At 47.1% G+C, this 15889-nt stretch overlaps 1 protein-coding gene across 10 annotated transcripts in view; it reads left to right on the top strand.

Moving 5' to 3' along the window:
• Window positions 1–8: 8 nt before the first annotated feature.
• rapgef6 (Rap guanine nucleotide exchange factor (GEF) 6) overlaps window positions 9–15889 on the top strand; it is a 47808-nt gene continuing 31927 nt past the window's right edge. For 7 of the 10 annotated variants that reach the window (XM_058086629.1, XM_058086630.1, XM_058086632.1 and 4 more), the window contains exons 1-5: window positions 10–477; window positions 7767–7837; window positions 8276–8332; window positions 8689–8772; window positions 14565–14634. In XM_058086629.1, coding sequence (XP_057942612.1) covers window positions 403–477; window positions 7767–7837; window positions 8276–8332; window positions 8689–8772; window positions 14565–14634 — 357 coding nt within the window. In that variant the 5' untranslated portion in view covers window positions 10–402. Of the gene's footprint in view, window positions 478–7766; window positions 7838–8275; window positions 8333–8688; window positions 8773–8829; window positions 10338–14564; window positions 14635–15889 lie in introns of those variants that run through there. The other 3 variants (XM_058086628.1, XM_058086637.1, XM_058086638.1) reach the window with 3 other exon arrangements.

Raw genomic sequence — 15889 nt, 5'->3', positions numbered from 1 at the left:
AAGACGGCGTCACCGTACTGGCAAACAGATGTCGTCAACTCTTCACATTCGCTGCTTGTCCCGAGGAGGAGGAACTAAAATCTCAACTTGCTGTCGACATGGACGTCTCTTCTTTGAGCGAGGATGTACGGCGTCCATGACAAACAATCGCTTGGATACAAGTTTGTGCCACTTTGAAAACATTGTCGCTGTTTTTCTGCCACGCTTTAGCCAAAAAGGAAGTTTTTTGGAGGGGGTTGTTCTCCCCACAAGCACTGCCCGGTTTGTGGGAGTTAGCTCCAAACTCCACCATCCATGCAAGCCTGGGCTAGGAAAAGGCACTCCGCGGGGGTGTGATGTGGTCTTAAGCTTAAAGTTTGTCTCAAGAGGAAGGAAAAATCCCTCCCGGTGGAATTTGACGTTATGAAAATGACCGGAGCGATGGAAACTTCTTTCAAACTGGCGCTGAGGAAGCCGCCCTCCCTGCGGACCGCAGAGGTACATAAAACCATCGCGCATGTAATTAGCATCGCTTTACTCCAACGTTAGCTAACATTTCGTTCCAAACACAACATTCGCTGTGATGTAATTTAAAGTAAACTGTCATATATACATAAATCCACACAGTCAGCATTATACATAATACAGCATCTATTTATATTTGACTTTGACTGTCTCTTCTACCATTGCCAAATAGCATTTATTTAGATTTTATCGAAGTTGAAAGGTAGTGTGTTTGCGTTTCTAACACTTGTCTAACATGCAGCCTCGTCATCTGCAAATATACCAACTTGGAGTCTTTACAGGCTTTACAGATGTTTTTTTTATTCCTAACATGAAACCTCCTGTCATATAGCGAATCTTTGACTCAGCAGTTTTGGCAGATGCTTCTTAAAACGGCACCATGCTCCTGTCATATGGTGGCTTTGTGACTGGGAGCAGATCAACAACAGGACGCTCCTGTCGTATAGAGGATCTTTGAGCAGTCCTCTTTAGAAACCGCATAGTCATATGAAGGCTCCTTGACTGGCAAATTGGAATTAGATCATTGAAGACAACACACTGGCCCTCATATGGAGGATCTTTGCCTCGTCATTTTTTGCAGGGGGTTCTAAAAACAGCAGTGCTGTCCTGTCATATAGAAGATCTTTGACCAGTAGGTTTACACCAATATTGAGAGCCTTCCCCCCCCTTCCACTTCACTATTTGAGAAGCACTAAAAGGAGGCTTTTAGCACGACTGAAGGTGGCGGGTCAGTGCCGTTACTATGAGTGTTTTGAGGGTGTAATAATAATAATAATAATAATAATAATGATAATGTGTCCTGTGATTGGCATGGCGACCAGTCCAGGGTGTACCCCGCTTCTCGCTCGATGACAGCTGGGATAGGCTCCAGCACCCCCTTGACCCTTGTGAGGATAAGCGTTAGAAAATGAATGAATGAATAATAATAATAAGTTAGAATGAATGCTGCTTTCACGTTTATCCTCCATGGAAACACAGTTGGCGTGTTATCGTGCGTTTAGCTTTTTCCTCCCAAAAATCGTGCCAGCTTTTTGCTGTAGTTTTATTTTTGATGGCGTCCTTGTCATCTTTTCATCATAGTGTTTTGAAAGGGCCTGACTTCATGACTCTTGATCCCTTGTTGGTTTGCGGCTGCACGGCGGTCAGAGAGCCTCTTTCACACCTTCCACAGAGACCCTTTGTGCACGCGCCCACGAACCCTGCGCCGCCAGTAACCCAAAGAGCGCATTGGGGCGTTTCCACCATCATGGCGTAGCCTGACCGTTGACAAGGTTACGAGGCTGGGCGGAAGTTGTTTACATGGCTGCAAGGCTGGCAACGGGATTCGGGGCCACCTTGTTGCTTAACATTAGCATCATGGGTCACGTCACTTGGATGGACGCCCGAGGAGACAAAACGCGGAAAGCATGGTTGTTGGTCTATATGTGACCTGGGATTGGCTGGACCCCGCCTCTCGCCCGAAGACAGCTGGGATAGGCTCCAGCATAGCCCCACCCTAGTGAAGATAAGCGGCATAGAAGATTGATGGATGGACACATTTTTTCTCTTAAAAGTCTGACTTTATTCTTGTAAAATGCTAACTATTTTTTCCATTGCTGCTGTTTGTTTTACTATTATATACTTCTACTATTTGTTATTGTAAATGTTCTTCTTGTAATATTCTGACTTTATTCCTGTAATATTTTAACATGATTTGGATAATACTATAACTTTCCCCAGCCTACTTTTTCAAAAATGCCATCTTTAATTAGTTTTTTTTTTCAGCACATTATGACTTGGTTTTAACTTGATGCCACTGAAGTGACAACATTTAAGTAACAATATTTCCCTATTTTTCTTCTAATAAGATTACAGATTTGTCTGGCAAATTTTTTTTCACACTGAAATTAGTATTGTTTGGACTTGATAATGATAGTTTTTACGCAGCTGACCGTTTCCAAGCTGTCTTTTTTTTGTGTTTTTTTTGCTTGGCTTTGTTGATCTTTTCTTTTTGCCGTGGTCTCCCCTCCTCGCAAGAAGAAAACCTGTTTGGAAGTGTTGCAAGTGCTGCAGCAGGAAGCTTGATGCCGTGCCTGCTGGCTATTGTTTGAACGTAAACATACACACAACCACTTCCTGTGGGCAGCCAGCTGGAGGCGCCGTGACTCTCATAGCCTAGCAAGCACATGAGTGTGCGCACTGTGTGTGTGTGTGTGTGTGTAGATTGTCAGTACATTCCATGCAGGGCGGCAGGCACCAACAACGCATCAGCGTCAGCTCTGACCGTGTTCGATGCTGACGTAGACTCACCTTTGCAACGTTGAGTTAGGCAATCATAGCCCAGGTTACCGTGACGACAATGTTTGTGTATGTATATCTTGTGGCCATTTATTGCCGGCCTATGGATGACACCACGTGATGCCTTCGGTAGTCGTGGCAGAGGGCGTTTAAGGGAATACCCAAATGCCGGCACATGGCTGGGAAGCCATGACTTTATTCATTATGACTTTATTCCTTTCATATTTGGACTTTTTTTTGATTTTTTTGGATTGAAGTTAATTTTCCAAAAGTTTAGTTGTTGTTTTTTTTTCTGACTTTAAAAATCGAAACCTCCTTTTTTCTTTCATGTTTTAACTTGATGCTGCTACTCATAATATGACATCCGACTTGTTCTTGCTCTTAATATTTGGACTTTTTCCTTGTAAAATAGTTTTTTTAAATGTCTTTGTTAACTTATAGTTTTAAGAAAGTGCCGCGGGCCAGTAAAAAAACTGTTGCGGACCACAAATGGCCCCCATGCCGCACTTTGGAGAGCAGTGGTGTACTTTTTGTTTTGGACGTCCAGCCAGTCCAAAAGAACCGTAATGTCAGCGTTATCGTCCATTGGGTGGTTTTGTCTACTGTCCGTCATCAAACGCTCTGACAGCAGGTTGTGTTTTGGAATGTGCCGCCGTCGCATCTGGAATGCTGGGAATGTGACAGCGGGATTCCTGGAACTCCCCGCAGAGAAGACAAACACGTACGCTTCCCGTCCTGCGGTGGTTCTTAAAAGAAAGACTTTAAGAAGTTCTTTTTTGTTCCATTTTCCTGGTGTGACAAAACAGGAAGTGAAAGATGTGACTTAAGTGCTTTCACAGATGGCCGCTCGTTTGTTTGCCCAACATGGCAGCCTTGTGGCGTGTCCAGGTATGACAGGTTTTCCCAAAGGACTGCAGTGTGGGGGCGCACCGCCACAAATAGATGAATGTAAGGGAAACACTGACAGCGTACAACATGGAGTATTTAGTTTTACCACAAAACCTTCTTGTTAGCGTCCTATTAGCGTGCTAATTTATTTATTATTATTATTATTAATAATAATACATGGAAACAGGATGTGGAAGTCGGCTCGGTCGCCCGTCTCTAATGTCACCAGCGGCTGACTGTACTTCTTTGCTAACTAACGCAAACATTAACACAAACGCCTTTTTGTACTTTTACACTTATCGATTAATTGGCAGAAAACTATTCTAAATGTATATAAATCAGGAATGAATGGGAGACATTAACACAAAGTCTGTCTGACGTGTGACTATAGGGGTGCTATGCCATGTCTAGAGGGCTCTAATAATCTTCAACATAATTAGAATGCTGTGAACAGGTGTTGTACTGTATTGGGTAGCACAAGTGAAAAGGTGACTATAGGGGTGCTATGCCATGTCTAGAGGGCTCTAATCTTCAACATATTTAGAATGCTGTGAAAAGGTGACTATAGGGGTGCTTTGCCATGTCTAGAGGGCTCTAATAATCTTCAGCATATTTAGAATGCTGTGAGCAGGTGTTGTACTATATTGGGTAATAGGAGTGTAAAGGTGACTATAGGGGTGCTATGCCATGTCTAGAGGCTCTAATAATCTTCAACATATTTAGAATGCTGTGAGCAGGTGTTGTACTATATTGGTTAGCAGGAGTGTAAAGGTGACTATAGGGGTGCTATGCCATGCCGAGAGGGCTCTAACAATGTTACAAGGTTGTAAACAGTTTTTCTATCATCTAACCACCCAAAGATTCCTTGCATGAATCAGGACATCCCCCCGCCCCCTTTGCTGAAGGGCACTGTCAGGGTGGGGTCTGGAGCCATTGAACCTCCTCCATAGACCAGATATAATACACTACGCCCTCCACTCCTGTTGTGCTGCCCTGAAGACATCCTGTACAATTACGGTAACCCGCCTTTTCAATCTCGTTTGACTTTTATTTCCAAGTCAAATAAACGTGTGACCTAACGAGACCGAATCCTTTAACGCGACGTGGAAATCCAGTCTTTGAGCGTTGGTAGACGATGACGGCAATGAACTTGGTGTGAAACCATCTTGGCGTGTTCTGGTGCCGCCTCTATAAAGGCTGCGTATGCACCAGACCAAAGGCCGTTTTTCATGCAAACACAACCCGGCGTGAGAATGTGTGCAGCCGTACGCCATCTTTGTAGCTGGCAATGCTAGGCGGTGAAGCGAGGCGAGATACTAGAAATAAACACGCAAAGACAACAACTATTGACTTGCAACATTGGTGGCACGGGTGTACTCTGAGGGGGGAGTGGTGTACGCACGCTTCTACTCCAATTGGAATCTACGGGACAGAAATTGTGTCAGTGTGTGCGTATGCGACCTTTTACAACTGAATATGTTTGTCCGGACGCCTTTTGGGTTTCGGTCATACGCAGACGTCTGCTCAGAATTCCACGCACGTTTTAATAGATGATGCCCGTCCACGCCCTCAGAAGCAAAGCACATTCCAGCCTAAAGTCAGATTGTTCCTGTTTGTCCATTCAGCCAATCACCAAGAGGCGTTCAGGTGTTCATTGTTGCTGTAGCTGGGATGCTTGGCTGGGTTCTTGGCGTCTTCTATTAGTCATTAGTCAGCAGGATTACACAAACCTTAGTTCTGTAAATAATAATCATGAATTAATTAGTCAGTTCAAAAGGTTGACATGTTTAAGAGGTGCTTTGGGGGAGATTGTCTGACACGGAAAAGCCAAAGCCGGGATGTGATGAAATGATCACACTGTCGCTCCACTGGCCCCCAGAATGTTCACAAAACCTCACCCCCCCACTTCCTTCACTCTAGGTGAAATTACACGCAGCCTCATAGTTTCCATGGGGTGGCAGCGTGGTTTTGGCAAGTGGGCGGCGGGGGTGGCGGCCGGCCCAGACGCCTTCTGGGCCTCACGCTCGTCCAGCGAGAGCTAAAAAGAGTTTCCAGGTGACGGTTGAGACGTTTTTAGTCCTTATTATGTAAAAAGCCAGTGTTTCCTTCCAGCCTGCCGCTCCAAGCCACTTGCCGGCTGATCGCCCCCATGTGGCTTCAATTAGATCGCACCACCATCCACGCTTGGGGCGGACTTTTTATGTGTCAGCTTTGTTACTAAAAATAGAGCTTGGACAGACCCGGTGCTACGGGTAGCGGGTCTTCGAGGACTGAGGCCGGGCTCCTTGGTTTTTCTATCACTGGTGAAGATGCCATTTTAGATTCATTGCCCCCCCCCCCCCCCCCCAAATTGTCATTAGGTATGAATGTGGGTGGTAATGGTTGTTTGTCTATATGTGCCCTGGGATTGGCTGGCCACCAGTCCAGGGTGTACCCCGCCTCTCGCCCCAAGACAGCTGGGATAGGCTCCAGCGCCCCTGCGACCCTCATGAGGATAAGCGGTAGAAACGTTCATGCGAATAAAGGCAAAATACGAGAAGGAAGTTGAAATATTTGGAAAATTTTAAACCCAGCAAAAATGGGGAAGTTGATGTAAATGATATTATTTTTCACCCATATGACAAAGCTGTAAGGGAAATTTAATGGAAATGCATTGGAACGGGACTGGAGATTTTGTCCGAAATAGGCGAAATCCGTTATAAAAAATCCGATATATGCAATGAATTTTTATTGGAAATGCATTACATTAAATGCATTAAAAATCGGTTCTTTTTTATCTGTCCGTTGTGAACGAATTTCCGATATATCCGAGGTTTACTGTATATAACTTCTTAGCATATCTTTAAAAAGATGCATTGAGGAAGAACCTGGTCCTGAGCCAATGGCGCCCTCCTATGGTTTCTTGAATCTAAACAAAGGTCAGGTGAACCGATGACAGCCCCCCATAAGAAAGTGACAACGTGTGTATTGGCTCTCCTTCTTCATGGACGTCCCATGATGTGACGTCCCATCACAGCACCGAGTCTGTAGTCCTTGTCCCTGCGGCTCCTGTAAATGTTGAGGTCGGCCATGCGGCCCAGATGTTTGTTCTGCCCGTTCTCGTGTCCATGAGAGTCTCAGTGGGAGCAGCCTGTCGCCCCCTGGTGGGCGGGTCTGACAAAAGTAGAGTTGTCTTTGTCTTCTTTCAGAATTGAAATGCTGTAGGAACAGAAGGCGGGTCTCTTGAGCCGCAGCAACAGGAACGCGGCGGGTGGGATGGAGATTTTGAGTCTCTGCTAGTGTGACACTTGGAGGGATGCAATGTGGGGGAAAATACTGGGAATATTGGGAAGGCTGGTGGTGTTTTCATTGGTGGTCCCGACGCAGGAACGCTCCATCCAATCCATGGGTGGGAACCTTTTTGGCTTGGCGAGCCAGGAACGTATTTCTACATTTTTCACTAACCCCATTAGATGGACGATGGCGTCAATAAGGTTTCTGCTACCAGACCCCCCCGTGACCTGGTACGGAAGAAGACAGCACAACAACACTGTTGTCGTGTTTCCCTACAGGCCTTTATTTGTTAAGGTGATGAATATTGCTCCGGTTTTCCATCATCATCATCACCAAGAGGCGTTCCTCGGCTGTGAGATGCCGGCCGGTGATCCGAGAGCATCTTCTCCACCCGTCCCACCTCCTCAGCGAGGCGCATCCTCGCTCTGTCAACCTCTTAGGGTTTTGACAGCTGGTCCCCATTGAGAGCTATTTTAGGATGCTGTCACCCCTCACCCCCCCCCCCCCCCCCCCCCACCTGTCAGCTTGTTGACGCTGCCGTTTTTGACGAGAGACTACGGTTTAGCCGGGCGTGTTGACGCGTGCGCTAGGTTTTCATCACACCGGCGTCCTAACATTCCCAACATACTTCCACCTCATGTGGATGACTACCCCATGGTCGCCGCCATTTTTGAGGGCAACAGCTCCGTCAGATACACAAGCTGACCAATGGCGGCTTCTCCATAAAATGAGCAATATGGTGCAGTCATGGAGATGATGGGTATGACTTGGATGTCCTATAAAGCATATGAAATCAACTATTGGATGGCTTTGTGTCTTTGCAGGACCTGCACACCATCTACTGCCACCTCTACCACATGGACGTCCTCTCTCACCTCAGGGAGCACCAGCTCAGGTTTGTCCCAGCAGCCGCAAACACTCACGGAACAGATAAGAGCACGTTGGCGAGGGCGGCCAGTCAAACATGCTAAGTACCTGCCGGAAGGCCCACGTTCACGTGAAGGTGACTCACCCGCCCAAACAGGTTTCAACTGCTCCAGTATGCACAGCATGTCTGGAATGCTCCGCACAGCGGCAACATTTCAGTCCAACCAGGGCTCGGACGTTCTTCAAGGAGATTGGGATCTCACCCACTTTGCACAACAGCATTCCGGAGTTGTGACTTTGAGAGATAGACGGGCGCCACTCATGTAGGGGGTCTGGTGTTGCATCCTGCGTTGAAATGTTTTGTTTGACGCTGAACTCCGCTGTGGAGCAATTGTCTTGCAAAGGAAGCGCCCCCTTGTGGTCACCAGTGAGCCAGCGTGTGAATATGTTGGTGTTTCTCCTCCAGGTCCATGTGCACCTCGGCCAGGTATGAGAGACACGAGGCCAACCGCATCCTCTTCTAGTAAGTGCTCGCTTGCTCGCTCCCAGTTTTGCACTCCGATGACCAATCTTGGCCACGCCGACTTAAAGCACAGTCAAAGATCCTCTCCATGACAGACCACCGTTGTTTTTTTACACAACAATGTCGTGTCCTCTACTGTTTTGGGCTTTAAAAGTGCTCAGATGAGTAATCCCCAACTTCAAATCTCCATCGTTAGCATAGCAATGTGATGCTACAGTGCTATCACTACTCTCGGTTAGCATATTCTACATAATCTACACCATTTAATGCAAAGTGCTCCAGGTTTCATGTTAAGACATGCAGCGAAGCCTGATTATTATTATTTTTGGAAACATTCTCTTCTTCCTCCTCTGCAGCCCGGACAGCATCGCTAGCTGCTGGTACATCCTGCTCTCCGGCTCCGTCTTCGTCAAGGAGCACATGTACCTGGCCAGGTGTTGGTAGGTCTCAACACGCGCACACACACCAGAATAAAAAAAAAAAACTGCGTCAGTGAAAAATTCAAGAGAATAAAGTCATGGTATTATGAGGGGAGAAAATGACATTTTAGCAGCATAAAGTTGAAATATAGTAAGATGATAAACTAGCAAAACTCACAATACATTCACTGTATTTGAAAATTAGGTTGGCAAAATTGTAGTTAGTAGTTGAAGTATGAAGTCAACTATGGGGAAAAAAGTGGTGATATTATGAGGAAATAATATGGTGTATATATATATATATATATATACATACAGTAAACCTCAGATATATCGGATTCAATTGTTCCCATTGGTTTTGTCCGATATAAGCGAAATCCGTTATATGCGTATACCGGAAAATGTCCGTTTTACGCATATATCGGATTTATATCCGGTATATGCGTAAATCGGATTTTATCCGTTATAAAAAGGCACTTCCTTGACTATGTTTCCAATGACTGGGCAATGAAAAGAGACGTAAGGTAATGAGAATTTAACTTTATTGGACTCTGAGCATAACAAATTGTTAATTAAGCTAGGCCCTGTTACGCCCGTCAGGCCTACGTTATTTCCAATAGTGAGGTTAAGATCTCATTCACTGCTGTGCTAGTACTATTGACGTCACTTTTATATTTGTCCTAAATCTGGAGCCAGGAGAAAGACAATAGCCAGTGACATCAACAAGATTAGCATAACGATGCGGCCATCCGATATATGCGAGGGAAATTTAATGGAAATGCATTGGAACGGGACTGGAGATTTTGTCCGAAATAGGCGAAATCCGTTATAAAAAATCCGATATATGCAATGAATTTTTATTGGAAATGCATTACAGAAAAATCGGTTCTTTTTTATCTGTCCGTTGTGAGCGAATTTCCGATATATCCGAGTCCGATATATCCGAGGTTTACTGTATATGGCATGGTGAAATAAACACAAATACTTTTTGGAAGTTGGAATATTAGGAGAGACAAACCAAAACTAAAGTCTCTTCATATTTAGAGAATAAAGTGATGATATTAGCAGGAAAAGGTCTTTCTAACAGCTTCATGTTGACATATTAAAGAAGAATACTTTTAAATGAGTTGTAAAGGTTTGGACACCCCTGGCCTCCATAAAACTCTCAATAACCTCAGGGCAGCTTAGCTAGCGTGTGTTCACGTGCGTCTAGCTGCTGGATAACACTGGTGGGGGAGGGGTGTGTTGGTCGTGGCCACAGCAGGGGGTGTTGAAACAGGTCAGTGTGTGTGTGTGTGGAATGTGTAGGGTCCGGCGGAACAGCGGCTGGCCATGTGTTCCTGTGCAGCCTGGCCGCCTGGAGCCCACCAGCACATCCCAGGCAGGAAATGAGCAACACACACTCACACTCACACACACACACACACACACACACACACACTCCTCCCTCTTTTGAAAGTACTTTGGCCAAGCGTTCAGATCATTTGGACTTGTCTTGATTGTGGATCACTATGCTGGATTTCACGTCACGTCCATGGACTCCCAGCAAGTGGACCCGTTCTGAACATCCTCTTATCCTCTTCCTGGTTGGTGCTCCTCAAACTTCTCCTCCTTTGGCGCTCTTTTTTTTTTTTACAACTTAAGCGTTTGTCTGTGTGTGTGTGTGAGTGTGTGTGTGCGCTTCGTTTTTCAAAACTCCCTCTCTCATCGCTCCTTCTGGACAATCTTGACTCCCGGATAGGCAGGAATTCCCCCCTTTTTTGCCATAAAACACACACACACACACACACACTCACACACAGAGAGCTGAGCTTATTCTGTCCACTGATGGTGTAAATGGTGGAATGTTCTTCCTGCTTCCCATTCAAACATTAACAAGACTGCTGGGGCAATTTCAGGGTATGTAAAAAAAACGGCCACATTGACGGCTTGCAGCAGCTGAGCTTGGAATCATCTCATCACTCTTGTTTTGAAAATGACTCGTAAAAAGCGTACATGTGTGTGTGTGTGTGTCTGTATGTGTGTGTGGTCAGCATCAGTCAGCCAAACACTGAAACCAAAAGGAACGGTTTGTGTGTGTGTCTTTTGTTTCCGTTGCTGTGCTTTGCCTGGTCATTGTAACCATGGAAACAAGGTTGCCAAACTGACCCCCGTCAACCCCACCCCACCCACCCCCATGTACGGTCTCCTTTTCGCTCACAGCAGAACCCTGCCAATTGGGGGCACGAGCGCGCGCTACCGTGACGTTCTAGCTGGGCTAGCTTAGCGTGGTCTAACATACATCTGTGGCTGACTGAGGGACAGTCGCTACATTTTAGGACGGGTAGCGAAACCTCGCCCCTGAACCAGAATAAAACGCTGTGGCCTTGCACCGTCCAAAACCCGGGTGGAAACAAGAGCCCCACCACAAACGTACAAGGAAGTCAGACGGCGGGCTGGTGTCTTTGAAAAATTGGTTTATTGGTGTTCATATGTGAGGATAAGTTTTTGTCGTTGTTATGATCCCAACTTCATTGACTGCTGGACTCCTTTGGTAGTCCTCATCTCGTTTGCATCCGTGGCGTGTGTGTGTGTGTGGCATTTGTGTCTATGCTGCCTGCCACGGTTTATTGCCCGTGGCACTGCAGCTGTCATTGGACCTGTCAGTGACCCCCCCTTCCCCACAGGAGGTGAGGACCCCTAGCCATGAGCAGCGCCGTCCCAGTAACACAGTAGTCTCTTGGCCAACATGGAGAAGATGTTTTTAGGACAGTAGATGCTTGTTCATCCAACTAGTCGCCTAAACGGGCCGCCATGGGTCACAAAGGGTCCCTAGGGCCCCCATAGACTGTGTGTGGAGGGGCGAGTGGCAGCATGGAACCTTGAGGGTTCAGAGAGTATGCGTGGAGCGTGGAGAAGTGTCGGATTGGCTGTGGTGTTGGTTCTTTATGACACGTGGTTACAATATGATAAATATGATAAAGATAAATATGATGCGCTTAAAGAACACTTAAGCTGCTGCTTTTTTATCCGTGGTGTAAGTTGTGTTTTTTTCCCTCCCTACTCCAATCTGTCTCACACACACACACACACACACGCTGAGCCGAGCCGCCAGCGCTGACAGCGGGCCCAGCGTCTGGCCTCGCTGGAGTGTGGAAACATCTGTCACCAGCCGCCTTCACCTCCCAGGCTAAAGGGCTGGCGGAGAAGTCAGAGTCCCGAGTTCGGCAGACTGCAAGCGTGGCCGGGGGAAGACTTCCCGCCGTTCCTGGGTGGTCGGCGTAGCTTGGCTCATTTCATTCTGGTGGCTTTTTGGAGCCCAGCAGGTCCAATTCCGTCTGAGCTTCTTCTTCTTCACGCATGATGCCTTCAGGGCCATTCCTCAAACGCCACATTTGACGAGAACGCGCCTCCAAAAAATCTTGTAACACGATGGTGCGGTTTTGTCTCTGCGCTTTAACAGATTTGAGCCTCTGTAAATAAAGTAGATAAAGTAAACTCCTGTCCTTCAATGAGGGGGAGGAAGAAGCGGATATTTACTTGGGCACGCAACATCCCACAATAACTTCTGCTGAGTCGGGACTGCAAAAGCTGGCAATTTTCTGGCAGCAGCATTGAAGGCCGTGTGCTCACGTTCCTGAAACTAAAATGACCAAAAATTCCCACTTGATTCGTGCGGGGGTGGGACCCCATGACCGTCCCCAGGATGGTGGTGTCCTCGTTTACTGGTACAAGAGCGATGGCGTGAATGAATGTACTTGCGGGTGAGCAAGCGTGGCGTGGATTTGACTTTTGGATTAGCGGGACCGGTCATGTTTTTTTTTTTTTTTGGCTAACGTTAACATTTTTTTGGCTCAGCTTGCATACGTCTTCTGGCTAGCATCACAATTCCCTCACATCAGCATGCTAATCACCAGCGTGCTAAGTAGCGTGTGATGCCAGGCCCTTGGCAGCAGGTCTGCACTGGACTTTCTCGTCCTTGTTTAAATATCGGTCCCTCCAGCTTTAGAGTTGGCGTCCGTGACGCGGCGAAGGCCAACGTTTTAAGAGACGAGACGATCCAGTGGGCGGGAGGAGGGAAGAATGTCAGCTTGTAATCGGGACAGAGACGCCACCAGAGCACACGTCCATAATTAAAAGCAGCCGCTTAGCTTGCCCCCCCCCCCCCCCCCCCCCAACCCCCCCACCCAGGCTGCTCCAACAATGCTGAGTCGCCACGCTGAGAAAGGCAATCTGTTGGCAGGGAATCCTACACACATCGTTTGGCCGTGTTTATTATTAGCTTGGCCGGTCTGGGCGCCGCGTCGGGAGTTGGACACCGCCGTGTGACGCCTCTACTCCTGCAGTGTCGGACACACGAGGGTGAAAGTGCGCCAACGCGTGCACCCCCCTCCCCCGCTGCGTCGCATGTGCTGTTATTTGGATGACAAATACACCACATGCTGGAGCAGAAATTGACTTGCAATTTCTCACACAGCTATTCCCATTGACTTTATTCCCAATGTGTTCCACAACTTAATTTTCTTACAATTACACGCTTATTCTCTCAACCTTTTTTCTTCCATATTTTGACTTTATTTAGGTAAAATTCAAATTTTCTTTCTATAATATTATGACTCATAATATTTTGACTTTATTCCCATAATATTCTCCAACCTAATGTCCCCCAAAATGACATATTTTCTTACATATTTCACCTTCATGCCACTTAACTCCCAAAGACTCATTACTTATGATCATAAAGCTTTGGGGTGCGGGGGTGTTTTTATGCTAGCATGTCTTCCAGAGCATTTTCAACACAACCTATTGGGGTTAGCATGTAACATAATTTATGCTAAATGCTAACCCATCATTTCTCTCATGGTCCCCACATGACATCTTTTCATTGCTTGTGATCTGATGAAGTTGTACCTGACGACCTTCCCCAGCAGACAGCGCCCTCATTCAGGGCAAGATGCCGGGTGGGATACACCGTTGGGGGCTAGCGGGTTCAGAGTGGTATGTCTGGAAGGTCATGTGGGTTCTGTTGGCGTGCGTGGAAGCTGAGCGCGCGGCAACACCGTGTACCGCGCATCACCTCACGTGCACTCTGCGTGGCCCGGCAAGTAGGGCCATGTGACCTACAGAAAGGACCCGCATGGTCTCGTCCTTTGCCGTCAGCTGCTCCCCCGCCCTCCGTGCCCCCTCTTATCAGACAAAGCAGACAAAGCCTGGCATTGTGTGTGTGTGTGTGTGTGAAACTGCTGCTAACGCGTGGTGGTTGCATACCACTGCACTGCAAAAAAGGGCTGGCCAAATAAGACTAGATTTGGGTGAAAAAAGCACTCCAGACTAGTGAGATGTTCGTGCAGCAAGTAGTTTTGAAGAAGATTGTAAGAAATCTACAATGAAAATTTCTATATCTAGAAATAAGCAGGACCAAAATCCCAGGTTTAAGATTTTTTGACCTAAAATAAGCAGAACCTTTAAGCTGGAAATACTTACTTTAACAAGGAAATAAAAGCATCCAAAACACAATAACATTTTAGATTATTTAAGAACGTTTCTAGTGAAAGAAAAAAACAGCAGCAAAATGGGGAGAAAAGACGTTGTTGTTGATCACGGACGATATCATCACAATCTTTGTCCCGCTACGCTGTCGGGAAAGGTGTGCATGTAGAAGGCAGGACTCCCTACGACATAACGCTTCTACTCCTGGACTGTTGCTCACTAAAGGGTGACAGCCCTGCCGTGTAGCCTGCGCCACTACGCTCGTGACCAGCACCCCACACGGGGGCGCTGTTATTCATCGTCAAAGTTTGACCCCCACTCCTTTTGTGTTTCTCTCTCCTCAGTTTCGGCAAGCAGCTGGGGGGCCGGCGAGGCTGTGAATGCATCACGTTGGAGCCGTCAGAAATGATCGTGGTAAGCGCCGCCGCCGCTTTCCAGACTCCTGCTCCCAGAGCCGCTGGTCCCGGATCAGCTGTCAGTGCCCATGTCCGATTGTATTCAGGTTAAATGCAGTGGTTGCTTAGCATTAAGGATGTAGTTGCATCATAGTGCAATGACATCTATTTAGCGATCATTGGAGACGTTACAGTCAAAAACGTGCGGCAGTGTTTGATCTGGGCTTTCATAGGATCCGACACAGTACAAACTGGTCCATCCATGCGTTACTGTAACATTCTACAGAATCCAGAGCCCAAACTGAGCTCAAACTGTGTTCATGACTCCCATACCGTGAGACTGGCCAATAGCCCGCCATGGAGCCAAAGATGAATTGAGAAACAGGTCTAATTATGAAACTAGTTTATAAACAATCATTATAGATTATTACTGTATTATGGTGATCATACATTACCAGGATAAGCAGCATAGAAGATGCTGGAGATCATCCACTGGAAGTATCCTAATGTAGTGGATGAGGTTTTACACTTTTGAATGAGTCTAGTGATACAACGTCATGAAGTGTTCGTAGGGCTCCTCCCAGGCTGCACCGCGGGAACACAATACGACTGTTGTCAGTCAGCACCATCCCACACGGCAACAAAACAACACATTCCTGCTGACAAACAGCAGCCTGGGAATGCGTGGTCTAGTCTAGACCCAGTCTGGTGTTTTTGTTTTTTTCTTTGCTTCTTGTTCTTGAGCCTCGTGAGGATGTTTGTGTAGCTTCCTGGAGGAAGCGGCGGCGTCAGCGTGTGCTCGAGCATGTGAGCCACTCTGAGACTTTGCAACGTGTTGAGCAGATGGAACTCTCCACGGCGGTCGACAACTCCGAGGCCGAAGGCTTGTGGCGGCATGGCCAGTAAATGCAGGATTTCCTGAAATTGGGATCCAGTTTTCTTCCTCTCTGGTGGTATTTCCCGCACACCGTGATCCTGTGCTGCAGTCCGGATGAGTGTGTTCCACTGGAATCGACTTTCTGTGCTCTGGAGGAGCTGGATATTCAACCAGGAGGAGGCCGACCAGCAGGGCCGGACCTCGGAAGCTCTCAGACCGGAACCAGAGGCCCAGGAAGAGGAAGAGCAGAACCCCAACAACCAAAGCGCGGAGCATAAGAGCCCAGAAGGCAACCCTTCGGGTCGGAGTTCAGCTCCAGAGATCCAAAAGCCCAAACTCCTGCGTGGAGCTGGCTCGCAGGGCTGTCGGGATGAGGCGGGGTCACGCGGGTCCGTCA

Source organism: Doryrhamphus excisus, chromosome 11 (genome assembly GCF_030265055.1).
Source record: "Doryrhamphus excisus isolate RoL2022-K1 chromosome 11, RoL_Dexc_1.0, whole genome shotgun sequence".
NCBI classification, from domain to species: domain Eukaryota; kingdom Metazoa; phylum Chordata; class Actinopteri; order Syngnathiformes; family Syngnathidae; genus Doryrhamphus; species Doryrhamphus excisus.
This window is presented reverse-complemented; position numbering and strand designations above follow the sequence as displayed.